At 38.1% G+C, this 27,001-nt stretch overlaps 3 protein-coding genes across 3 annotated transcripts in view; 1 reads left to right on the plus strand and 2 right to left on the minus strand.

Moving 5' to 3' along the window:
- atxn7l2b (ataxin 7-like 2b) overlaps nt 1–1,906 on the minus strand; it is a gene marked incomplete at both ends in the record, with an annotated part of 3,938 nt that extends 2,032 nt beyond the window's left edge. Inside the window, 5 exons of the mRNA XM_079238489.1 lie at nt 264–409; nt 600–700; nt 935–1,089; nt 1,475–1,781; nt 1,870–1,906. Coding sequence (XP_079094615.1) covers nt 264–409; nt 600–700; nt 935–1,089; nt 1,475–1,781; nt 1,870–1,906 — 746 coding nt within the window. The remainder of the gene's footprint in view (nt 1–263; nt 410–599; nt 701–934; nt 1,090–1,474; nt 1,782–1,869) is intronic.
- A 964-nt stretch (nt 1,907–2,870) lies between these two features.
- Nucleotides 2,871–7,782, minus strand: sypl2b (synaptophysin-like 2b). The gene is made up of 6 exons (XM_079239768.1): nt 7,659–7,782; nt 7,437–7,514; nt 6,196–6,311; nt 5,912–6,110; nt 4,318–4,503; nt 2,871–4,221 (listed from the first exon to the last, which is right to left on the minus strand). Exons 1-6 carry the CDS (start codon nt 7,674–7,676, stop codon nt 4,099–4,101), a joined length of 720 nt encoding a protein of 239 aa, XP_079095894.1. The 5' UTR covers nt 7,677–7,782; the 3' UTR covers nt 2,871–4,098.
- Nucleotides 7,783–12,955: 5,173 nt separating this feature from the next.
- On the plus strand, nt 12,956–26,999 carry sort1b (sortilin 1b). Its single transcript, XM_079239401.1, has 20 exons — nt 12,956–13,506; nt 14,872–14,931; nt 15,077–15,150; nt 15,253–15,355; nt 15,448–15,609; nt 16,422–16,495; nt 17,361–17,410; nt 17,506–17,633; nt 17,995–18,139; nt 18,867–19,022; nt 19,386–19,492; nt 19,637–19,739; nt 19,839–20,010; nt 20,829–21,019; nt 21,107–21,296; nt 21,433–21,549; nt 22,760–22,868; nt 23,605–23,717; nt 23,887–24,016; nt 24,896–26,999. The coding sequence occupies exons 1-20, from the start codon at nt 13,237–13,239 to the stop codon at nt 24,908–24,910; spliced, it is 2,469 nt and encodes an 822-aa protein (XP_079095527.1). The 5' UTR covers nt 12,956–13,236; the 3' UTR covers nt 24,911–26,999.
- Nucleotides 27,000–27,001: the final 2 nt, after the last annotated feature.

Below are 27,001 nucleotides of genomic sequence, written 5' to 3' on the forward strand. Positions count from 1 at the left end.
TTAAATATTCTGAAAGATCAAATCAATGATTCTTTATTAATTTCACAGTCTTCTATCTCATTTTGTTAAAAAAAAAAAAAAAACCAGGCATAAATTGTGGTAAAGAAAGAAATTTTTTTTTTAAAAAGCTGCATTCTACTAAATGCATCATTATACAGGATTGCATATTTAGTATTCTGTTTCATACCTGTCATTTACATTTAGATTTTATCTCAAATTGCACTTTGAAGAACTGCTACATTTCCAGGAGGAATGTTTCATACCTCAGAATGAAGTATTTACTGCCCCGAGTTGTCGTAGTTGCATCAAAACTATCTGGATGTCGCTCCCCATCTCGACCCTCTGACTCTTTTTTCTGCTCCACTACCAACTGACCGACGGTGTTAGGCTTCCCCGATGCATTCTGGTGCTGGTGATGAAATCATTCAGTGAGAAAGAATAGTACAAGTCCAAAAAAGGAGGATTTTTTGTTTGTTCTAAGGATATTCTAAAACCTGCAATGTGATGAAACAAGATTAGGTTTAAACCCAAAGACAAGAAATAAAATATTTATTGATGAACAACATCTAAGATACTGGTAATAATGTTGGATAAAATACCTCAGCAATAAATTTCACATTGCCTGTAAGCTCCTGGTTGCACAGTTTCTTCCTTTCTGAACCCAGAGCCCTGCAGTGTTTGTTTAGCTCATAGTCCTTTTCTATGTGGAAAAAAAGACATTAGTTAAGTCATTACATATAGTCCTGTACATCATTTATTCTACCCATGCTAACATACTAGTGAGTTTGTAGATATTTTCTCTCCACTGCTATACTATATAAAGTACCTCAAGATTAGATTTTATTGTAAATAAATTATATAGGGTAAAACTACAGACACTACAGTGCTGAAAAACAGCATATGAATGAATGACTGAATGAATGATCAGGCTTACTGTTGAGGCTTTTGTTAATTCGGCTGTAGGTTCTCATTCCTTGCTGAGGAACGTTAGACTCCTCAGGTGTCGACTTTTGCGAAGAGATCTTTGAAAGAGAAGTGGATGAGGAAGGCTCGCCAGGAAGCAGGGGTCCTGAGTGCCAAGGAGAAACCCTGGGATAAAGTGTGAAAGATGTTGTGAGTCTTACCTGAGGAGAGTTTTCCTCTAGTAATTTCACTGAAGATAAACTGCAGAAGTAGTTAAGAGTTGAAAACCAGCTTCGTGCTAGTCAGCAAACTGGTATGTAACAAAACTTTTGCAACAGTAAACACCATTAAAGGAACAAACACTGGTGCAACATTTTGCTAATCTTTTTGTTCATGTATTATTTCATATTTACCAAGCTGCATCAGTAAGATTCTGCAATAACTGTGATGTATTTACTTAATTTACCCTCCTTTTCAATGAAAATGATGCTCGTCCACCTACAGCTCTCAATCAAAAGTTCTTTCAAACACCAATTTATTAAGATGGACATCTTACAATAATAAACAGTACCTTACTGTCTCCTTGTGGACATTATCAGGGCAGTACCAGTTGGCAGGTAACATTGCTGAGGACAGAGCACTGCCCTTGTTCATTTTTTGCTTTTTCACACATGGGGGTATATTTAAAGGAGGCTGGTCAGGGGAAGGCAGCTGTTGAGATGCCGGGGTATAAGACTGACCACATAACCTTATGAGAGCACTATGCCACCTTTCACAGTGCCTCTCAAAGGCTTGAGGTTTCACCACCTGTCCACAGTGGCTACACACCACCAAATAAAAGTTATCATGTGCTGGGCAGTGGCCAAATATATCCATATCTGTGAGGAAGAACACAAAAGGGTGAAATCAGCAGTAAGTGTTCCGGGATGTAGACAGAGTTTATGAGTTTAATAAGCCAGGCCTCACCTTCTTTCCCCAGGGTCATGGAGTCAGAACTGTGCATCCCGTGCTTCCCATCTTCAGAGCTGCATCCTGCTGCAGGTCAAGTGAAAACAATCTGAAATGCGATGACACGTTCATGCTGCCTCCATCTCCAAAATAGGTTTATTAAATTATTAGAACAGCTTTCCTAAAAACCTGCTAAATGTGTCGTATCAGACCAGATCTTAGAGGGAGCAAAGAGGGTTTACACATCTAATGTAAAGCCATTTTTGTACAACAGAAATTTTTTAAATTTGTCCTACAACTACTTGTTTCATGGTTAAATATCAAGTTGAAGGGAAGTGGTGATCAGCCTTTGTATTAGCTGGACGGACCTGTATGAACTTTCATTACCAATGTTTGTAAAAGTAAAAAACTAAACTGTATATATCTGTATGAATTATTTATTTCGCTAGGCTCCTATGTGAAAAATATTAAAATAAATGGCTTAAATTTGTTGTTGTGTTGGTATGTATTATAAGAACCACCCCGCATTAGGACCCAGCGGGTTCTTTGTTTGGGTCGCGCGTGATGCCGCTCAGTGTACGTACAACAACAAAGTAAACCACAGGAGGACACTGATGCTACAACATGACAGAAACCTGGTCTGGAGCTGCGGGGTGCGACTCACCGTCAGACGGCAACATATTCAGCCTGTCTACCCAGCAACTCCAATTTAATCCGACAAAATCGTCAAGATTAAGATTTCGTCGATCCAAAGCGGCCATTGCTGCTTTTGCGCGTTCACGTTCGCCAGCTCGCGCGCACCTTAATCGCGTCACGGGGTTTGCTCCCCACCCCCATCCCTGGTGTCACGATATAAATGGTTTGATCAAGTGTTCAATTATCTTTTTTTTTTTTTTTTAATTCAGATATTGAAGTTTTGTTTTTTGTTTTTTTCAATATATTTGATCGATTTTCAACAATTCCATTTGTAAAATAGACCAAAACTTTATGGAGGTTAGGGACAAAAAAGGCTAATAAAATTAGACAAACAACAGTAGCTTTATTTTTAATATGCACAGCGTTTTTGGATTGTAACAGAAAATCCAGAGTCATCCAACAGCAGTGGATTAGAAGAAAAACTGCACAAAACAAGGATGTACACAGAGGGAAATCAGAACAATAGTAGAAAGCAGCAAACACAGGGATGCTCTTCTAAAGAAAAAAAGAAGCTCAATGACACTTGTCCAGGTTGAATATTTTCCCTTGTAGGTTACAAAGAGGAGGTAGAAGCCAGGCAAAAGCATGCTGTGACAAATGCAGAGTAAGGAGCAACAGAAATCTATTTCTTTGCTTTTTTTTTTTCTTAAGAAAAGGGAGAAAAAAGTTCAACTGTATCCAACAACCACCTAAAATTATACAATACGCAGGAGGAATACTGAAGTACTGTAAAGCTTTGATGCAGTATTTTCTTAAGAATAATTAAAGATAAAAATAAAAAACAAACTTAAACGGAAAACATTTTCAAATTCTCCTTAGAAAAGTTAACCTGCTCTTAATTGAAATGCAAAAATTTCAAAATAATCATCTTATTCCAAACTACAACTGTTACAATGAAATGAGACTGAACACAAAATCAGATTGTTTTCAACCCAATAATCTCACTTTGGCAGTTGAATATTGTATACTTGAAATATATGCTAAAATTAGTCTTTACCACTGTTTTAAAGTAATTCCAGTATTTGATATGAATTAGGTCTCTTGTAATTCATTCATGTAACAGACCTGAGTTTTTCTAGAGCCTGCTAATGGCAGGGATGCTGCATTGTGCATACATATAGAACTTCATCAGTAGAAAAAAGAATGGCACTTTATTATGTGCATGCCTGCAAATTCATCAAACAAATCATATTTAGTTATTTTTGGATTTGTGTCTTTGGGGCACACCTGAAAGATGAAATCTCATATCCTTCCATTAAATAAAAATAAATAAATAAACAAGGCATCGAGAATGATTTGGACAGCTTCAATTTCTAATATTAATTTTGTCCAAACAACTTTTGTTTATTATTACTGAAAAACTATTCAGTTCTGTCTTAAAGTGTAAGTACCTTGTGAAATGAATTGGAGATAATACATGATAGATAAAATGAAAAAAAAAGTCTGTTTTTGAAATTCTAACATATAATATCTTTTTTTTCTTTTACAGTCATTACCAAAATCACTAATTTAATAATACATGTTAGATCTTGTAAATATGGAGCTGTGCAGTTATGATGGTGTAACTCCCCCCTCCACATTGGCAGGCTGGTTGGCAGATTTATGGAACGGTGTTTCTTTGAAAATAAACCAGCAGTTGCCTCCCCACAGGATGAGGTTAAGGAAACCAAATATCTGCCAAAAAAAAAAAAAGTCATGAGTTAAATTTGTGACCGTTCAAATGTATACACAAGTCCACCGTTAAATAAGAAAAGGTAGTATGTAATTTACCACAGAGGCATTTAATCTGCCCATATGAGGCGTAGCTCCAGGGGTGCAATTGACTTTCTTGCAAACGTCGAGTAAAGTGACAATTGTCGAAGGACTGGTAGCCCCTTTCACATCCGTCAAGCCTTTAGCCCATGCAGAGGATGATACCAGCCACAGGAAAGTCAAGGCTGCAGTCACCAACAGGTCCTTACAGAGCAGCAAAATTTAAAAAAAAACCTTATCAGTTTATATATTTTTTCAAAAAAACAAAACAAAAACAAAACACTTTTGACTCCTGCTGGTGACAATAAATAAAAATATGTCTGTATGGCTAGTTAGGAACGTGTCCATAAGACCAGTTACTTCATCATCACCATCAACATCAAGGAATTACAGGAATGAGTTGATTAAATAAAACTGTCGGGAAAACTTTGTCACTGGGAGTAAATAGCTGTGTAGCCTAATGAAAACTCATATTTAATGAGGTTCATCTTTAAAAAGAAGTTTTAATTTGCTTGGGAGCATTAAGACTGGACTTTGGAAAAAGCCTGCGTGATCTAAGGTGTGCAGATAAAACTAATGACTGGTGCATCAGAGGAGGAAGGGCAGTGGATAAAGTGTAGCATCCATCATGACTATAAACTGGTCAGTTTTAGGTTCAGTAACTTAGTTCAGCTGTTTATCTAAATAATGAAGGGCCACAATGGTTTCTTTGGATTTTTTCTTTCCTGACATTAATAGTGTACTGTAATATGAAAAATACAGGAATTATAGGGCTCAGATTATAAAAAGGTGATGAAGAAAGTATGAGACATCATTTTGATACATATACACAGAGTCCAGACCTGAGCCCCACTTATAATCTGTGGGGTTGTGCTAGAGAAAATTTCACACACCAATCAGACTCTGCACTCCTTATTACAAATTATCCTCAAAAACTAAACTCATAATTTGCACACATACTTTACTATTTTTGACTTGTTTAAATGACATTGAAGGATGTCAGTATAAATAACCCCTAAATATAAACATGTTCATGCATAATTTGTCAGACAATAACCCTGAGGAGCTTTCCTGTTTTTAGTAAGCAACAGATTCCTAATGTTTATGCCACAATTCATCATGTTTCCATACACAGCTAACTTGTGGCAAAGCAAAAACATTTTTATCTCCATTATCAAAGGGACTTGATAATTTAAAAGACTTCAGCTCCATAACTTTGTGGATCTTAAAATAATCTGAGACCACATAATGCAATATCTCCCCCAGTTGCTGGCAAACACACCCTTCCCCACTGCTGCATTCACACAACTCTGTTACATGTACTGTCTCTGACCTCAAGTTGGATTTCAACATGGACTGAACTTCTTTAGAGCCAGCAGTGGGCATTGGATTGAAAAATTAAACAAAAAAGTGCAAATGATACATAGTACCAGTGTAAATTCCAGATAGAAAATCACACCTGATTCAGTCACTCCAAGCACAGAAAAACATTTCTGCTTGAAATTAGCTTTAAATCAAGTGTCATTTTGATTAATCTTTATACTATGTGTAGAAGGAGCTAGCTGACCACATTCACTTCATTGAAACAAATGAGGAATCCAGGCAAACATACCACAACAGGACCACGACTAGATTCTCTGTACAGGTGCTGGTAGCCCAAATAGAGGACTAGCGTGGCAGTGCTGTAGAGGAAAGCCAACACCCCGATACAGACATAAAACTCTGCTGAGGAGGAATGGTCACCAGTCAGGTAGAAGGTTGAGGTTTGGTTGACTGTGCAGTCTGTAACATTATAGGGATGCTGCATTAACCTGAGTGCAAAGAGAGACAACACCTTCCAGTAATCTCATTGTTACATATAAAGAAGTGAGTATTCAAGCTTGCTGATGAACACACCTGAAAGGATAATTAAAGTCTGCATGGGCTTGCAAGATACTTCCTCGGCACTGGACATTGATGCTGGCTGAGCCGCTGTATCCTCCAGTTGTGGCAAAGGCAAATATGGAGAACAACTGACACCACAGAGACAGATAAGAGAAAACACTGTTGGCAAATGAGGACGTTCAAGAGTCTGATGAAACTGTCACACACATGCACACACTTCCTTCTATATTTTGTCTAGCATTCACCGGATATCATCGCTGTGTGTTGTGCAGAGTCAAGCAAAGTTCTCAGTTTCGATTTTCAGAAATAAATGAGAAAAACTGCTAACTTGTGCGTGTTATCTCACACTGGGTAAAAAACAAACAAACATGAGCATGCAAATGGAAACAACACAAGAGCTTGGGTTAGAAAATCTGTCAAAGTTCAGTAGTGGATTTACAAGCAAATAAAAAGAATTACACTTAAAAAGTCTTTACAGAGTCATAATAAATATCCTTATAAAACTAAGAAGCACGCCATGTTGTGTTTTAACAAAAACAGTGTAAATGGGACCAGATGAAAATACTGATATATTTGACAGAAAGAAAAAGTTTCAGGACCAACTCAAACTATTCAAAAAATTGTTTGGTTGTGTGATATTAGTTGGCGTTTATTTGCATGTGGTTTTATGCACCTTACAACTGAGCAATATCGTACGTTTTAAATATGCATACCGAAAATTAATAAATTGCCCAATAAATGAGAACATGGTCACAATAATTGCTTTTGTTTCACCAATTGATAGATTCAGTGTCACGGTAAGTAAATTTAGCGTAAATACGTGTAAACGGCGCAGGCTGTGTGATATCGTCTATTGAATATTTTACCCTTTGAAACTGGAAGATTTAACTAGAAGTAATACGGTTTGGGTAGAAATGTCGTCGAGTGCATATCTAAACTTTCACGGAGAACGGTATGCTAACACACATTAGCTTTCTGTTGAGTCACAATTTGGCCTTTATTTACACGGACATGACTTATAAGCCCCATTACTGTGCAGCTGCATTCCAGATTTGAGACAGTTTTCGGCTCAGTCGACAACTTTCTTAGCTGCTCGAGGCGTGGAGAAAGTCACAAGATTAAAAAAAAAAATCACTTTGAAAAGTATTTCTTTTGACAGGGTTGGGCATCCCATATTAATCACACAATACACACCGATAGACAATGCTATGGACCATATGGTAACGAGAAAAAAAACATTCTGCAAAACTTACCCACTCCAGCAATCGTATAAACGCCAAGGGCTCATTCAAGGGTCCCAAATCGAGAGTGAAGCCAGAGGCCAGGACTTTCTAATGAAAAAAAGAGGGGGGAAAAAACACCAAGAAAAAAAGTTTTTAAAACTCTACGAAGAACGTGGGATACAGATATTTGGACAAAACCCTGCACTGATATTCGCCATGAATAGTCAAGCCTCTTCGTGTCGGCGCTGTTACCTGGGCGACAGATTCCATCTTTTCTCTGCAGAAAACTCCAGGAAGAACCAGCTGCGTTTTCTCCTTGTGTTTTATCAGCTCTTCTGAAGTACCTCGGTCTTGTCAAAGTCTTTTACTACTTCAGCGAATCCCAGTGGCTGACACGTGATCGCAGGCGCTAACAACCGCGAGGGGGCGCTGCTGGAGAAGTGGAGGGAAACTGATGTGGTGTCACCAGTAATGAGTTTGCAAATCAGTTAATTTTGTTTTTTTTTTATTTTAAAATCCTATTATTACTTTTATTTCTTAAGCACATGAATCATTGCATTTTTTTCTTTTACTTTTTTTTGTATTTCTTTCCAAATCATGTAGTAAGATGGAAAATATATTAACTTGTTATTTTTGTGTTTTGTGTTAAAATACAACCAATGAAACAAACAGTATAGACCTATTTTGCATTGGCAGTTTATGCTCAGGTCAAACAAAGATGAATGTATGTATAAAGAAGTATGTACAAAGAGTAAGAAGTATATATAAAGAATTTAAATGACCACATGTCTTCATATGAAGAAATCTCAATCCGCTAATAATCAGAGGGAAAAAACTCTGTTGGAGCACCTGGTATTTACCTACATCCTAAAATATTAATAAAGCAGTAACTTGTACATGATTAAACAAAAGTCATATAGAAAATAGTTCAGTGTGACTGATGAAGGCTGCCAAGGGCAGGTTTGAGGTTAATTCTGTAGGAGTTGCTTCTATTCAACCATTTTGTTCATATGGACATCTAAATTACCTTATAGAGTACAATGTCCGCAGTCTTAAAAATGTGTTATTGAAAGTGATAGTGACCCATGACTCACATCTGGACCCAAATGAGGAGTGTGCAATAGTTTTACTGAAAATAGGATTATTCATTGCTGTTCATACAATACTTTAACCCTCCCAATCTGGGACCAGACTGGTGATCACAGTAGTTTATGAAACAATGCAGCTGTGGAGGTCTCTTTCAGAGCCATAGTAATATACTGAATTTAAATAGTTAAACTTGCAGATGTGCTCTGGTGCATCTTTGCAGTGTTTCTGCAACTTTAATGAAGTCTACATGTAAAACTTATTATTATGAGCCCACACGCACAGTCATGTATGATCTGACAGTTATGTAAATGTGAAAACCACATTCATGAGTTTGAAAGAAATATCTCCTTAGTCACAGATCACGTTTGGAAATAACACTGAAAGTGTACATAAACAGAGTCGTCTCAGTCATTTTTAAACAGAATAACTTTGATTCTGTCAGGATTTTCCATGTCTATCTCATCACAAATTAGGTGTTGGTAAGACAAGTAGTGGCTGTACAGGTATGTGGTTGTTAACATTTCCTCATAGTAGGGTTCCTAATTATATCATGGTGTGCAGGACATTCTTCCTACCCAAATAACATTCTGCATCACTTTTTCCTACTTTTTATTGATGCTTTATTGTGGTTGGCAGCATCATCTTCATTTTGGTCACTGGATAGTACAAGTGAACTGAATCCTCTGACTTATAAGTGGACTTCTTTGGTCCACACCAGATGCAGATGGTGTTCATATTGTGTCAGATGAACTGTACTATTTCTGGAAGCAGACCATGGTCCATTTGAAGCAGACCAAACAGCAGCAGTGAGATGTGAGATGGAGCATGAAATTCAGCGTGAGATCGACAGGCGGATCTGTGCAGCGTCTGCAGTAATCCAGACTCTGCGCTGGTCTGTCATGGTGTTGAAGGAGCTGAGCCACAAGGCAAAGCTCTCGATTTACCAGTCGATCTATGTTTCTACCCTCACCTATGGTCATGAGGTGTGGGTCATGACCGAAAGAACGAGATCTCGTATACAGGCGGCTGAAATGAGTTTCCTTCGAAGGGTGGCCGGGCTCTCCCTTAGAGATAGGGTGAGAAGCTCGGTCATCTGGGAGGGGCTCAGATTAGAGCCACTGCTCCTCAGCATCAAGAGGAGCTAGTTGAGGTGGCTCTGGCATCTGGTCAGGATGCCTCCTGGACGCCTCCCTGGTGAGGTGTTCCAGGCATGTCCCTCCGGGGGGAGACCCCTGGGAAGACCCAGGACACGCTGGAGGATTATATCTCTTGGCTGGCCTGGCGCAGGTTGGCAAATGTGGCTGGAGAGAGGGAAGTCTGGGCTTCCCTGCTTAGGCTGCTGCCCCCGTGACCCGACCCTGATAAGCAGCAGAGAATGAATGGATGGCAAACAGCATTTTCTGGTTGGAATTTCGGCAGGGGTTTGCATGTTCTTCCATGAATGCACGGGTTCTCTCCATGGTAATCTTCCTTCCATAATACAAAAAATGTTCAGAAAGATTAAGTCATATACTTTGGATGTTGATTGAGACCCAGAATCATATGTTTCTCTACTAAGTAGGCAGCAACCACTTACACTCTTCATTTATAGTGACATGCTGCCAAAGCTCTTATTTGGCTGACCGATGCAAAGTGTTACAGAAAAAGTTATTAATGTTTTTCCATAGTAGACCTTTTTCTGCTGTGGTCACAAATGTGAGTCAACGGCTTGGTTATTCAGTAAACTTAGGAGTTAGTTACTTAGTGTGTTATTATCTTAGTCGTTTATCCTAGACACCATAAATGTGAACAGGTATTTTTTTCTTTGCAACTCATGCCACCAGTTGGCTGCAAACCGTCGGTATTTTCTGGCCATGCCTGTTGTTTTTCTGGGTAAACACAGTGTCTGGAGCACATTGGAAGGAAAAGAGTAATGTGGAGCAGTCTGTTGCTGTCTGTTTAATGCCAACATGAGACACCATGGAGAGTTTTGCAGAGTACGAAGGGAGTTGGAAATTTAAATCTAATACATCTAATATATTTTTAACTCCACAAAATGAATTTTTTTCATGGCAAACTCTTAAATCAATACAATGTTGAGTCAAAAGATGAGTTGGTTGGGAATCAGACACTGCTGGAAGGGAACTTTAAATTGACATTAGTGTTTGACCAGAAGTCACCAGTTCCAGAGACAACAATACAGTTATCAAACAGGCTGTTTTTTTTATGCCAGTGGTGTCATGTGCCTCCTATAACTCCCATCAGAGGGGATTCATTCATATGTGGGTTGATTCCCTCAGTTTAGGTAACTGCAAATGCCTGTTCTTGTCTTTAGTATGAAGGCAAATATAGGCTGAATGTGGGTCCTTGCTGTTCTTATTTTAACAGTGCACATCTCAAAAGGATAAGAGTAGCTTTGTTCTCCACCTTTTAATAGTTGAACAGGCTGCCCAGAGGGAGGGACTCAGGGACAGCCCCTTTGTAGAGGAATGTAGCTGCACAAATCAGACTGTTTTGGTTTAAACCAAAATCAAGGAATCAAGTGATGCATAAACAAGACTTATGTAGGATATTCTTGGTCTGAGGTCATTTTGAGTGGTGGGTATAAATTCAGTTTCAGTGGTTTAGGAAATGACCAAAACTTGTTTGTCAGCTTTCTGTTGTAGACCGGGACAAGATGACATGTTTCTGTTGTTGCTGTTTGCTGTTGTTGCTGTTTCAGGTTCACATGTTGATGGACTGGTTGTGCCACAACTAAGAACTTAACATGAGGAAAAACAAATACTCTGCATGACTTCCTGATGTGGCCTTCGACTCTTATGTTAGAAATTTCAGCCTGTATGACAAGGTAGTAATGTAAATGTTTTGCAACTGGACATTTTCTGAGGAAAGGAAAATGGAAACTCTTCACTGCTACAATGGAGTTACAATGTTTTTAGTTTGGCTATATTCAACCAGGCCCAGTACAGCTGTGGATACTTAAGTTAGCTTGCAGTTTTTGTATTTTGTAACACATGACCACTGATCACAGGTTTATTACAACACACTATACCATCACATGCACAAACTTAAAATACAAAATGACAATGCAGCAGACAAAACTGATTTATATGATTTGATAGGCTTTAAAAAGTCTATTCAGCTATTCTATATAGACAATATAGTCATCAGCTTAAAAAAAAAAGATTCAAGGAACAATGTCAATTTTTTTAGGAAAAATTTGAAAAGAATATGTATACATTTTCCATTAAAGTGAGCCAAGAGTATTTTTACACAAATTTAATTTCATTTCAGTGTTCCCCCCTCTGGTTTGTCCAATCTTTTTTATGACCTTTAAAACTCCAAATCTGGACAAAGTGAGCTGCACTTTATGTGGCAAAAATGAGAAGCTTTTACACAGAATAAATTTAGCTTTATTTCTTAAGATTATTTGTATATTATTATAGTGTTCAGAGCTATAGATACACACTGATACAAGAACTTGTCATTGTCAATTCATAAAGACTTCAAGTTATGACCAGAATGAGCAACTTATGAACAAACTCATGATTGCTGTGGTTTGACGTGAGGAACAAATATTTCCAGACTAAAACACAGACAAAATTTACATTTTAGTTTTAAAATGACTTATATTTAGCATCCTCTGTGTGAATAGTTAAATATTTAACAATATTTGCATATGATTATAGTATAAGTTAATGCCACTGCAATTGAGACTTTTTGGGATCGAATGTCTCGTACCAGGCCACCAAAACCAGCAAAACATTTTTGTTTTTCATTCACGATCTTCATAAACAAAAGCCAATGGACTATTTCTCAGCATTTAAAGCACACATTGTTCTCTACACATTCTGTTTAAATATCATATTAAGTATATTTAGTGTTGATCACACGTTACAAACATACAGTCAAGTCTCTTTCAGTTTTTTTTTCTGATTTCTGATTAATTGAGATTTAAATCAGTGGTTTTATATTTTGTTTTATATTATATTATATTATATTATATTATATTATATTATATTATATTATATTATATTATATTATATTATATTATATTATATTATATTATATTATATTATATGTTAAACCACCTGAGAGGCTTGAACTAAAGCTTTTAAGCTAAAGAATTGTTTTCTATGAATGTGTGAATAAAGGACATCTTCCCACTTAAATGTTGATCTCATTAATGGGTAACAAAATGTTATTTTCTCCCATAAAGTAAGTTCCGACAAATTTGAGCTGTATGAGCATATCGCTCAACCTATCATGACGTCTCCTTTTGACGGCTAATTATGCATGCCTTCTTATGACGCCTCCTTTTGACATTTAAACCAATCAGAACAGTGAAGAGATGAGTTGACCGATGAACTAGCCAATCACAGTACACTCGCTTTACAGCGTATTATGATCAGCAGGCACAATTTCTATCATCGTTACAAGGTATCATGTTGGGTATGGAGTTGCCGTGCGAGTATTGCCGCTGAACTCCCCGGTTAATTTGCGATAAATTGCGTTTTTTTGTGGGGGACTTATACTGATATTTTTGCTGCTGCGCAGTAAGACAGACTGAGCTCTAAGGAAGCTTCTTGTTTTCAAAGCCTGAAATAGTCGCTGTCAAGAGGACTACTGTTTGTTGATGTCATCTATGGTAGAGCTGTAGCGACCTTCACTTGCTGTAAGACGGGGATAAACAAAGACTCGTTTTGGGTTTGTGTTTTTGTTCTTTGTTGTGCTTTGTTAGTCACTTTCAGCAGCAGCGAGGATGGGACATTTGCTGCACGGCATCCTGCTGTTTTCTGTATGCACTTTCACTGCCGGCTTGGATTTTCAGCAGGGATCCAAACCCGTCGGACAGGCGGTTTTCCTGAAGCAGTCACGCATTGAAGGGAAAGCCGCGAAAATCGTGAAGAGGTCTCTGCCTGCCTGGCTGTCTGCATCAAACCACGAAATAAAACGAAGAAGCACAGACCAGGGAGACTCCTGTAAGGCGCTCCACGGATCTGACACCAAGTTAGCAGACAACACCCACAGTGTAAGTTACCAACAGAGGTCCTGTTTCACGTCGCAGTCTGACAATTAAATGAGCCCAGAGATGGTGCTCAGGTGCTAACCAGGTAAACGACCAGGCCTGACGAGCCAGTCTTTGTTGGGTGTAGCTGATGGATTGTTTTATTTCACTTTTAAGCCTTCAAACCCTGGTTAATAGCAGGACTAAATACCTTGTTGTCTCGAAAGATGTTTCTTATGCTTATTTTACTCCACACCCTTTTTGTTTTAAAAGCTCAACCATGTAATCAGATTGTCTTCTCTGCTGCCACGATTTCTTTCCTTTAGTATTAGGTGCAGTCAGTTACAATGTTGTGAAATTGTAACTATGCCTTCAGTCCAGCCAGGTTCAACTAAAGGATAACCAGACCAGTTTTCCTTTCCAAAGGTTGCACTAATGACTATGACCCATATATTCTCCTTATTAAACATGCAGACATATTCTGTATTTAACCACCTGACTTTTTTTCTGCTTGACTGAGAGTAAATCTGCCTGGATGTTGACAGGAAAATTAGCCCATGGGAATCCATGTGACTGGCTGTGTGGGTCTTATTTTGCAATTAAAAGCCATGTTTGTGTGGATGTGAAAGCAGTTAGAAGCAGGAAGTCTAGTCAGTGAAGAGACTGAAGTGTTTTTTTCTTTTGCAGCAACTAACCAGGAAGACAACGAGCATTTACAAGGCTCATAAAATGACGCATACCCTAAAACAAACGAGACCAATTTAATCAGAAACCTGTGCTGCTTATTTGCCTAGCTCCTCTGGGTCATGTGATTAACTTTGCATTGCAGTCTTTGTATACTTGGTCCCAGTAATCTGAGGTTGAGAGAATTCCTAAAGGCTGAGCCTTCTCTTTTCCCCGAGGTTACCTCTTCAGGTCCCACTGACAGAGCTGCTTGAGTGGCGTGAAGAATACGGAGCCTGAATACAGGGTCCAAAATATGAAACTTGCATATCAGCACAAGTATTTTTGTGAGAAGCGTTCTTTTCTGCTGGTATTCTGATAGTCTTGTTGAAGAGAGGAACTAAAATAAAACTTTTCTGGTTGTCAGGTTTTATAGGAGCCCCTTAATTCTACACATTCTGCCGTTTGTGTTTAAGCCTATGCAGTCTATGGTTTTAAAAGTGGAATATGGAAAACTCAATGCTAATTAAAGCCAAAATAGGCTGTCCAAAAGCAAAAGTCACAAATAGATTTTACCCGCAGTTGTCAGCCATGACACAAAAGTTGATTTTCCTGTAATGTGGCTTCACTCACACCATTACTGCTCTGTAACTGTTGGGATTATGTTTTGATTGTTTTTTTTATTTATATTTACATATCTGAAAATGTTTGTCCTCTTTTCCTCAGTATGCTTTCAATGACTTGAGTGGGTCAGTGTCACTGGCCTGGGTTGGAGATGGCACAGGGGTGAGTGTTGTATTCATCCTGACACGAGTATGTCCTACACGGCAGGCATAGATTACATGATAAATTCCCTCAAATCCGTCCAGCATGCACAGTAATAAATTATACATGTCCGACTCTCCTCAAGCTGACCCTTTGTTCTTTCTAGGTCATTCTGGCTTTGACGACTTTTCAGGTGCCCTTCTTCATGATGAGACTTGGGCAGTCCAAACTCTATCGAAGGTAAACTTATTTCCCTGTGGTCCAATGATTTATCTCATTTTAAGAAGTCAATAGTTTGTTTTGAATTTGCCTCTCATTTTACTGCAACTGCTTATATGCTAGTGAGAACTACGGGAAGTCCTTCCAGGATGTGACCAGTTTGATCAATAACACCTTCATCAGATCAGAGTTTGGAATTGCAATTGGCCCAGAGAAGTCAGGGAAAGTAAGCCATATCCTCTTGAAGTCCTCACTGTGTTTACTTTTTGCAATAAGCTTATGTCTACCATAAGGAAACTTTCCAACTCTGGCTTTTAGGTGATCCTGACAGGTGAAGTATCTGGAGGTCAAGGGTCTCGGATTTTCATCACAGATGACTTTGGAAAGAGTTTCACCCAGCGGGACTTGCCTTTCATCCCCTTGATGCAGATCACATACAATCCTGAGAACTCAAATGAGCTAGTTGTCCTCAGCAAGACTGTAAGTAGTAAATACTGAATAGACACTCATAATGTAGAAAGAAAGCAGTTTGCATGATTAAACCTGAAAGCCCAAGACATGTACAAGGATTTAACAGATCAGTTTAAAATATCTTTTTGTCCAGCTGTGATTTGGGGCCATTTTCAAATTTAGTATCACACAATGCCTCATTTGCAAATTGGTCTCAATCTAGACAATGCACTGGGATGTTTTCATGCTGATAGTACACAGTTAAAGTGTCACCTTGTCTCGGGTTCACCTCGTAGTTTTCCCTCCAAATATTCTGTAATGTTTATATTTGTCCCATTCTTAAAAAGAGACCTGCAAAATAATTCAAGATCGACTTTTAAATTCACCTTGAAATTGGGTGGAAATGTACATTTTGATCTTTGTTTTCATGGGATTCACCATCATTTACATTTGACTTTAGAATAGAGAATAAAAAGCTTTCTTGTCATTGTACAGGAATACAACAAAATTCATTTATAAATAAGTTACAAATATTAAAGTCCAGTTAAAACTGTTAGATATAAATAGTTTATTAAAATTAGTGGGGGGAAAAATTGTTGCTATGACAAATATTAGCCGAGAAGGAAAGCAATACTTAAGAAGTAGGAAAGTCAATACTACAAGTGTCGGAATGAATGTGGAACAAGAAAGCGCAAATCTTTGTTGGTTTTTTTTTTGTGTTTACACAGTTTAATTATTAACATGACTGGTGCTTCAGAAGATATCTGTCAGGTTCTGTGTGAACTCTGTGAATAGTTTACTTTAGATGAACTCTGAGTTAATATTTATATTTCCATCACCAGAATGAGCTGTGGCTTTCTGAGGATTTTGGCACTAACTGGAAAAAGATCCACAACATGGTGTGTCTGCTGAAATGGTAAGAGATAAAACAAATGAATGGTACGTGCACCTTTTTCAGGTGCTCAGGGGACACTTAATTAACATCATGCGGGAGGAATAGGGAACAAAACATTTCAAGAATCACTCTGTTTTGCACCAGGAATCGTTCTATTCACTTTTGGTTTGTTTTACATGATGGAAAAAATGGTGAAAGACAGCAGATTCTCACCTTTCTTTGCTGTGTTTTGTGGTGATGACAGCAAAATATGTTTAAGCCAAAGACTTTATCGCATGTTTGACTTGCTAAGGCCATTTTTTCATCTTTTTCTTTGCTCATGCTTAAGATGCCAAAGAAATTTTAACATTGCTTGATGACCACTTTCAAAGATTTTTCCCCAAAATTAAGTAGATCATGCACTGTAGCCATATTGTCAGTAGAACTCACTTCATGAGTGTTTGACAAGCTGTGGTGAGGCCAAGCCCTTTTTTTTGTTTTAGAGATACTTCCTGGTATGTCACACATACTAATAGCTGATAGCAATAAATGCCATTGTAGGTTCAGTTTTAAAACTGCTGCATTTACTGTTTATCACAACCAAAAAAGATGTAGATCTAAACAGGTTGCAGGAAGATTAGTAATTTCCACCAGAAGTATATTTGGAAGTTTGAATGTGTTTATTTAAGAAGAGTTTGTTGCAATTGCCAAGTCATTATGTGGCTTTCACAGTGAAGTAAAACCTACAGTCGTGGAAAAATAGATTACCAATGCTTATGAATCCTGCATTTTTATCAGCCCTGGCATTGTTCTTCACTGAGATACCCACACATATTTATTTACAAAGCAGTATTTATTTAATATCCTTGATAATTTTTAAAAAAAATATTTACCTTTTTGCTTTTAGGGGAAGGAAAAATACTCTCTTCTTTACAGCCAGCCAAAATGGATCCTGCAGTAAGTGATTCTTACAGCCTGAAAGTGCAACCTCCAATCATATTCATGTGTAGTTTTTCTTTCTCTTCCGTTTCTAACCTCTCAGTATGTTTCAGGTGATCGGGGAATGTTAGACCTGAAGAGAACTTCAGACTCTGGTAAAACCATAAAGACAATCGCTAGTAGGATTTACTCTTTTGGCCTTGGTGGACGCTTCCTCTTTGCCTCTGTAATGACAGGCAAGGTCAGTATAAAGTCGGGGCAATACAATGATGACATGGTTGTTATTGTATTATCAGTTTATGTGTTAAAAAAAAAAAAGGAAAAAGTTTGAGTCAGAATGCCTGTGGTACATGTGGAGATCTTTAATACTGAACATACATCTGATGGAGAAATAGCTGGTTAGCCACATGATGACAGGAATAGCTATATTGTCTCCCTCACTCTGACCTTAATCACACATTAAAATGTTTTGTAAGTTCCCTCAGAGGATTAATAATGTAGTTTATATTTAATTTATAAAATTACATTTTACATTTGATAAATGTAAACTTTAGAACTGAGCTTCTTTATTAAATTTGCCTGTGTGCAATTTCTCCCTGCAGGGCACACTAAGGATGATCCACGTATCTGTGGACCAGGGTGAGACGTGGAACATGGCCCAGCTGCCTCCGGTCGGTCACGAGCAGTTCTACTCCATCCTGGCAGCAAACGATGAAATGGTTTTCATGCATGTCGATGAATCTGGAGGTCAGTCCACAATGCAGCCTGACATACATCATACCGAACGATAATACAGTTAGCCGTAGCAGTCATATGTTCTAATCCAGTGATCATCAGGTTTACGGTCACACCCCACAGTGGGCCATGAGACAGCAAGTACGAGGTTTGTAGAGTCTAGGATTTCTAAAAGGGGCTAGAAATAAACTAATTTCAGCTCTTTCTCAGTAGGGTACACTAAGTAAGTACCTCAGCATTGCATACCGGAGAGAAAGTCTTTGTTAATGCTATTCTGCGGATCAGAAGCTGAAAAAGTTTGGGCACCCCTAATCTAAATTTTGCCATTGAAATGTGTCTCCTACACACTCAAAACTTGGCCTGTAATATTGATTATTGAGAATAAAACATCCAGAGGCAGTTTCTTAAGACAAACATTGTGATAGCTGCAACTTTCTGCAGCAGATTGTCTTCTCTCCTGATATTTTTTGCCTTTGGCTCGTCCAAACGCCACACTCCTAACCCATTCACCAGTGTGGGAGAGGGCTAAGGAACTTGCAAATTCACAATTTATTAGTTGCGGTTATTTGCCACTTCCAAAATGAGGAAGTTTACATTTACTTATCATTTTGTTCACAAACTGCCTTTCATCTGCGTCAGTTATGCTTTGTGTTTTTAAGTGTTTGATTTTTTTTAATGTACTTTTAACTAACACCAGATTTAAAAAAAAAACCCTCAAACCTTCTGTGTTTTTCCTCAGATACAGGATTTGGTACAATTTATGTGTCAGATGATCGGGGCACTGTGTACTCCAAGTCACTGGAGCGTCATCTTTATACCACCACGGGAGGCGATACAGACTTCACTAACGTCACGTCCCTACGAGGAGTTTTCATCACCAGCATCCTGGCTGAAGGTACTTGTGTTCAGTTGTCTGCACTTACATAAAGGAATAACAGCACATACCTACACTCAAATTCTCCCAGGCAACACACCCACACGTATGACTTCTCCATTACATACCAGTAGCCGGGTGTGAGGTAAATATTTAATTAGCTGTTCAGTCTTAAATATGTTGTCTTTTTTAGGTAACTGACTGAAGTCAAAATAACATCTCTTGTGAATAGATCAATTCAGCGTTACTGCTGCCACACTGAATCCATCTATCCACTGAATTAATCTTATAAATGCTTAATTGAGAAAATCTACTGAACTGAGCCTATTTCTGGTGAAGCCCATAATTTCCTGTAACTGTTGCACTCTGTTTTTGTGGTTTCAGATGACTCGGTGCAATCTGTGGTGTCCTTTGATCAGGGAGGGGAGTGGGTTCCCCTGCAGAAACCCGCCAACACCAAGTGTGATGCTACAGCCAAGGACCCTGACAAGGTAAACACAGGCAGGAGATTCAGTTGGTACAGAAAAAAAAAGAAAATGTTGTTCGAGTGTCTGATAAAGTTTTGGAGTGTTGAGATCCAAAGTTGAGTTGTTACTATAAACAAATGCTGAATTCTGCTTGTGTTTTGTCTACAGTGCAGTCTCCACATTCATGCGTCCTACAGCATTGCTATGAAGCTGAATGTCCCCATGCCGCCTCTGACTGAACCAAATGCTGTGGGACTCGTTTTAGCTCATGGTAATCCTCAGATTAGAACTTTCATGCAAATGCTAATGTACAAAAGTGGTTTTAAATTCAAATTAAAAAAGTGTCTCTTTACTCACTGAACATTTTCAGGCAGTGTTGGTGATGCAATCTCAGTGATGAGACCTGATGTGTATGTGTCCGATGATGGGGGCTATACCTGGATTAAAGCACTTGAGGGGCCCCATCACTATGCTATTCTGGACTCGGGAGGGCTGCTGGTGGCTGTGGAGCACAGCACCACTGAACCTATCAACCAGATCAAGTAAGTTGCACTGTTGGTGTAAGAGACTGATTTATTTCTGTGTTTTAAATATCCTCAAAAATAGAATGAAATTTGTTTTTAGTCCTCTTTTTTTTAATTTTTTTTAATTTTTTTTTTTTAGTCATTAAATGTTGTTACTTTTCATTTGCGAAGCCTGATGTTAAGAAATACCCTCTGTCATACTTGGATTTTAGCCATTTATGGGCATTTCTTCAGTCTTAGCATCTTCCTCTCAGATGATGTAACCAGTTCAGATACTGTTGACAGTAAACACATGCAGTATCTTAACAAGGTGACACATTTAGCTGACCGTTTTGCTGCTTTTGAGTTTTTGGGGTTCATGCTGGTGCCTGCTTGTTCTTTTTAGGGTTAATTTAAAATTCTTTCATTTGTTTTTCTCACCTCATCCTGCCTCTCTGAGCTCTTGCATTGCACTTCCCGGTCCCTCGAGTCAGCTGACCAGTTGGTTATGAGTGTGCTGAGGACGAGACGTGAGCTCATAGACTTTGCAGGGGCAGCTCCTCGGTTGTGGAACTTGCTGCCTGCGCTTGTTAGACAGGCCTTTGATCAAGCCTGAAAGTTGATTTTATTTTCATTATTCTAATATTAGTTTTGGTTTTATATATTTTTATGTTTTTATTTTGGTCTTATTTTAAATGTTATTATTATGTTCCTAATTTATTTTACATCTTGAACACCTGAAACTTTTTATTTATTCTTACTGTTCAGGTTTTTTGTCAGTGCCTGCTGTATTTAAAGTGCTTTACAGATAAAGTTGGCTTTGCTTGGCTTGGTGTTGAACACTGATTTCTTGACAGATTTTCCACTGATGAAGGGCAGTGCTGGGGTGTGTATAACTTCACCAAAGAGCCCATTTACTTTACTGGGCTGGCATCAGAGCCAGGGGCTCGCTCCATGAATGTCAGCATCTGGGGTTACAGAGACTCACTCTTCAGCCAGTACTGGATCTCCTTCACCATTGACTTCAGGGATCTTCTCACCAGAGATTGTGAGTCATGTTTCTATTGTAAATTTATGGATATTATGCCAGTATTTTGATCACTTGTGAGCAGGAACCAATAAGTAATGTTTTTAGGTGGAGACGACGACTATGTGCAATGGCTAGCCCACTCCGATGATATAAGTGATCCAAATGATGGCTGCATGCTGGGTTACAAAGAGACGTTCCTACGCCTCCGAAAGGATTCGGTTTGCTGGAACGGTCGCGATTATGAAGTCAACAAAGAACCAACCCCATGTCTATGCACTCTAGATGACTTCCTGTGGTAATGTATATTGTTGATAAAATTTGCGGAGATAATAGACTTAGGTTTGGTGACTGACACCAGTTCTTATGCACCTTGCTTATGTTTAAGCTTTTCACCCTAACTTAATAATGTGTCGTTATGTGACTCTTTGCAGTGACTTTGGATACTACCGTAAAGAAAACAGCTCGGAGTGTGTGGAGCAGCCAGACCTGAAAGGCAAAGTCTTGGAGTTTTGTTTGCATGGCAAAGAGGAGCAGCTACAGACCAGTGGGTAAGCTTCTGCCTTCAGCTCCTAAATGCAGGATAAATGAAGCAAGGCAGAATCCATTATCAACACTAGACCAGTGGTTCTCAAAGTTTTTGAGCGATTGCCCCAAAATAACATACGTTAGTGTTCGCACTCTCCAACCTCGTGTGACAACTGAGTGGTTCATTGTGTGAAAAATCAGACGGGTCATCCTGCAGCCGTCCTGTAAAAGTAAGGCTGCAAGGCTAAAGTGGTTTTGGTGGATTCAGTTCACTGTTGGAAAAAAGCACCTATGTGTCCAAAATTAGCTTATCAAAAGGTAAATATGCCAAATTCAGATTGTTAATTTGCCACGTGTATGAACTCTGTTGTTTATGTGTTAATAGGTTAAAAAAAAAAAGCTATTTTCACAGATTTGTCCTAGCATTAATGGTTTTGAGTTGACAGCCCTGATAAAACTCCCAAATTTATTAAATATGATGTAGGGTATATATTTTGTTTTTACAATTATCTGGCGATCCCCTTACATGATCTTGTGACCCCAGTTGGAGAATCACTGTGCTAGACAACAGTGAATATCCTGGCAGTCTTCTATCACCGACGCCATACTTTGTTTTAGCTTCTTTACAGTTGTGCAGTTTACTTCATAACTATCTTTTTTTATTTAGCAATGAGTTGATGCACAGTTAATGCACAGTCTTGCATTAATACAGATTGCAGTGGTGTTATTTTTACTGAAATGATGATGAATAACAGAGAGGAAGCAAGTGTTGAGAAGGAGGAAATAATTATTATGCAGAGGAATAAGAGGAAGCTTGTTGAGGGTGGAGTGAGTCTCACTGGTGTCCAAAGATACACTGATAGCTGAGTTTTTATTAAGTTGAAAAAAAAAAAAGAATTGTTCAACAAGTCTACTATTATATAAAATAGGAAGCAAGGGAAGGTTATTTCATTAAATGATGAACACTTAAAGAACAATGAATTACTTTAGACTTATTTACATTTGAATGAGGTACAGATTTAAAAGCAACCCTGGTCTTAATAGACATATTTTATTTATTGATATTGTTTCTAATTAAAAGCGAATTAGACAACATAATTCATGATTTTTCTGTGTTTTTCTGAAAGTTCATATCAGACAAAACAATGTGAAAACCTCCACTTAAAATCAGTCTATCTTGATTGGAAGGTCATAAAGTCTTTTTAAAAATTTTATTTCTTTATTTTTTCACAGGTATAGAAAAATCCCAGGTGATAAATGTGAGGGAGGACAGATGCCTGTGCGCAAAGAGATCGACCTCAGTAAGAGGTGTGTCAGTGACCTGGTGGGCCCAGAGCTTGTGGTGAGTATTTCTGTAGACTAATGCCATTATCAGACAAAAAAACTAGTAATTAAAGGTATTTTTCTTTTACACCTGTCTGAGCAGATTAGTGCTTTTCCAATGGTTTGTACTGGTGGATTTACACCAGTGCTCTAAAGCAAAAATGTGTTGGTCCAGGGCACCACAACCTTTAGATGGAAAGCATAGACATGTCATGTGGGATGGTATTATACTATCCTAATCACTGTTTCTGACTATCACAACTCTATCAGTCTGGTTTGACTGGACTGTAGACATTATCTCTAACAAAGGGACAGAGAATAAGCTGTGCTGACAACAGGTTATGAAAAAAGTGTAGTCTTACCCATTAGTCATTATTTCCAATTTCAGAGCTTCTTTGTGTGTCAATACATTCAGTAGATGTGTGTTTCTCGAAAGAAAAAGCAAGCTGTGTTCATTTTTGTTGCCCTGACTGCAATATTCATGGTGAAAATTAAGATGCACACTCAGGTATCAGGTTCCCATTGAAGCGGAGTTGAACTGAAACAGTCAAAACCTGCTGGACTGAATGTTGATCAAACATTCAAAATGTCGTCTTGTTGTACATTTTTGAGCTCTAGTTGTGCTTAAAAAGCTCAACTCTCTGGATTATTTTTACATGTGTATTGAGGGCCAATGAATAGCTTTTAATCACAAAACTGCCTCTGCTTTCATGCTAAAGTTTTTCCACTGATATCTTTGGTCTTATTTTCGACAGATGGACATTCACTCCTCCAAGTCTGTACTCATCGTGATAACAGTCATTGTGGTCATGTTGCTGAGCATTGCAGCAGGGGTGATCTTTGTCAAGAAATATGTCTGTGGCGGCAGGTTAGTGAATCTTTAATCAGTTATACTCCAACTCATTATCTCAGCCAGTTTAAACAAACTTTATCTTGTCGTTTCTTTTTTTGTTTGTTTTCTTTGGTTCATTTATGTTTTTAGTACATATTTGAAATCATTTTGAGGGACCTGACATTGTGTTGAATTTGCCCTGCAGGTTTTTGGTTCACAGGTACTCTGTGCTGCAGCAGCATGTTGAAGACAACGCCACTGATGGGATGGATGACCCACTGGAGACCAACCACACTCACAATGGCAAAATTGAATTTCATGATGACTCAGATGAGGTACGGTGGATATCTTGTTTTCCGTCCATGAAACACACAAACAAGGTCACAAGCTGAAGTTGTTTGATAATTTTTGTGTGCAGTTTTAAGGCTCCCTTTTTCATGGTTATCATATCCTTTATATTTCACACACATTACATTTGAAATCTTTCTGACCAATTACAGTGTCAAAATTGAACTTGAGTTGAAATTGAAACTATCTTTAGAGCGTGCTGCAGAAGTCAGTATCCAGTGTAACGCTCCAACTTAGCAGTCTTTACCACTTTATGACAGTACTACTCAGGACTTACGAATCAGAGTTCATCTATCTTTGTAGTCTGTGTTCATTTTGATGTCATTGACACATTAGTTATGTTTTCTGACTCTGATCTGATATGGTTGGGACACACTTGTATTGACAGCCAAACACACATTTTGTCATGATGACAAACACGCTGACAGACACACAGGGTAGAAGTCATGTTTTCTATGCAATTACAGCTAATCTGGTTTCAGGGCTGAGGTCACTGGTTAAGCTCAGGTTAAATTACCAGGAAATGCATAGTAACACAAAACAGACTTCACTTTGTCCAGATCAGCCTCAGAGCATCGTAATCTTACACCAACCCTACAAAATCCACCTGGGAAAGCTTACAAAGCTGACACCAGTTGTTTTTCCTTGAAAATGGAATTCTTTCAGGTTTCTACAATTGAATGCAGATGTAGGTCCCTTCAGTAACTGAGTTGTGTGTGTGTGTGTGTGTGTGTGTGTGTGTGTGTGTGTGTGTGTGTGTGTGTGTGTGTGTGTGTGTGTGTGTGTGTGTGTAAACATAACACCTAAAGTTGTTTGATCACCTATGTTGGTTCTGGCCTCAGTGTTGTCCTCTCTCCTCTGTGCAGGATCTGCTTGAATAACAGGCGACACCTGTTATACAACTGAGCAACAGGTATCCTGTCCACCCTGTGGCCGGCCGCTGTCTCTGTTACTCTTTTGCCTCCAGTAACTTCTTCCTTTCCTCTTCTGTAAACTTTGGCTTCAGCTAACAGATGAAGAGTCTGTGTCTCTGCTGTCATCAGTGAAGTTTAATGAATGTATGGAGGCTTCTTAAGGCTTATGCCACAGTTGAGAACTACGAAAAGGGTCAAGTTCTGTTGTACTTAACTTATCAGTCCTGTTGAGTGGGTAGAAGCTCAGAGATATTTATTTTAGGGAATGAAGAAGCACTGCGCCAACAGCTGAACTGCTGTCAGAGCCAGATTAACGAGTTTTTAAGAAAAGTCAGCTGTACAAATCCACCTCTGCTCAACAGGTCTTGCCTTTCCCATCATCTGGCTTTGGTCCTGGAAGTACGTTCCATTTATATAGAAGATTTGTGTCCTTTTTCTTACGGACTTGTACATAAACCTGCATTTATTTCCTTTTATTGATCGGATATCAGTTTGGTGGGTGTTTTAAAAAGGTTGCAGTTGATTCTTGGTTTATTATTCTCCCAAACCACTTGAATTGTAATTTCTACTTTAAATGAAGTATTTGTCCATTTGTGTCCCATATGACCAAGACTATATGAATATATATTTGATTTCTTTAAGACTCACTAATTTATAAAAATGTCATGTTTTCATCAGTGCTTTGAATGCAAGCCTGCTGATTTCTGGGTCTCCTTGACTTTGGGGTCTATTGTTGAAGTAATAAGGCACATAAAATTCAAATTTCTGTGAGGTTTGATAGCAATAATATGTTAAAAATTTGTATATTTGGCTAATTATCTTTGCATGGTAATTATTTCTTTTGGCACAGTATCTCATACCTTTGATGTTTTGGTAAACGGAGATGTCATTGAGCAAATCACAATGTGTCAGTCTCCTGGATGGTGAAATGTCTGTTTTATAGACAAACATTGTTAAAACCTTTAATTGCTAAAAGCACAATGTCCTAAACATGCTAAGAGTTTGGCGTTAAAGATTTTTCTTTAAATGTGATGGTAGGATATCACTGTAATCATGTATAAGCTGTGTTTGCAATTATCTGAGCAATTTTTGTACTAATCAATAACATGTCATTATTGAGAAATATCTTAAGGTAATAACTGTTTGATTGCAGATTAACTATTTTTTTTCCTGGCAATACACTTGAATAACCAAATAATTTGCTAATAAATACATAAATATAATAAAGCAATTTAGTTCTGAAACTGCTGTATTAGAAAATTGAAGATTTTTTTCATAAGCTCCAACACAACCTATTTTTTTGGAGGGGGGGGTGTTCCTCATGTATCTTACAGTGGACTGCTTTATTTATTTTTTGTTTTTACCAGTACAACAAATCTGTCTTATGTGATAATTTTGTTCTTTTTTCTTTGAAGAAATTTGTTGCACAGCTATGTATCTGTCTTGATACATAACTTTCATGCAAGTTTAATTTATTTTTGACAAGCTGGTTCAGAGTGCAGTAAACTGGACGTGGTTATACAAGTGCCTGGTGGGAGGATTTGACAAGGAGCCAGCATACATCTAATGATCATTAGTTATATCAGATACATGTAACCAGTTTGATCTAGTTTGTCAGTAACTCTCCAGAGCTGCTCTTGTTGCCCAAGATGACTTTAGAAATAGTTTTGTGTCTGCATCATGTGAAGTCTCATACACCTGCATGTTACTTAGATCAACAGAACTATGTATAGAAAATAATCTGCATTTAGCTGGAAAATCTCCATTTTGTTTGCTGTTTTTTTTTTTCTTACAGAAGCAGTCTGATAAGAGTTAAAGAAAAAAAACCATGGTGGATACTGGGTTACTATGTAGCAACTTTGGAGTACATTTGATGAGGTTTACGTAATGACAGTTTGTTGCATTTTTCATCATTTAAAACTGCTGTATAAAATTAAAATGTGTTGTCTCTGTAAATATACAATGTGATTCATTTATAACTGAGGTTTCTCTCCTGTATATTTAAGGTCATTTTCTTTGGGTTTGACAATAAATTTATGTTCCTCAAATGTTAAAAGC

Source organism: Telmatherina bonti (assembly GCF_933228915.1).
Source record: "Telmatherina bonti genome assembly, chromosome: 4".
NCBI classification, from domain to species: Eukaryota; Metazoa; Chordata; class Actinopteri; order Atheriniformes; family Telmatherinidae; genus Telmatherina; species Telmatherina bonti.

What these genes read in the sequence shown, in the direction of transcription:
- sypl2b (XM_079239768.1), bottom strand. An exon ending in TTATACGATTGCTGGAGTGG is followed by an intron (nt 6,312 to 7,436) that starts GTAAGTTTTGCA and finishes CTGTGGTGTCAG; the next exon opens with TTGTTCTCCATATTTGCCTT. An exon ending in GACTTTAATTATCCTTTCAG is followed by an intron (nt 6,111 to 6,195) that starts GTGTGTTCATCA and finishes CTTTGCACTCAG; the next exon opens with GTTAATGCAGCATCCCTATA.
- sort1b (XM_079239401.1), top strand. Translation starts at nt 13,237, where the DNA reads ATGGGACATTTGCTGCACGGCATCCTGCTGTTTTCTGTATGCACTTTC. An exon ending in TAGCAGACAACACCCACAGT is followed by an intron (nt 13,507 to 14,871) that starts GTAAGTTACCAA and finishes TCTTTTCCTCAG; the next exon opens with TATGCTTTCAATGACTTGAG. An exon ending in CAGTCCAAACTCTATCGAAG is followed by an intron (nt 15,151 to 15,252) that starts GTAAACTTATTT and finishes CTTATATGCTAG; the next exon opens with TGAGAACTACGGGAAGTCCT.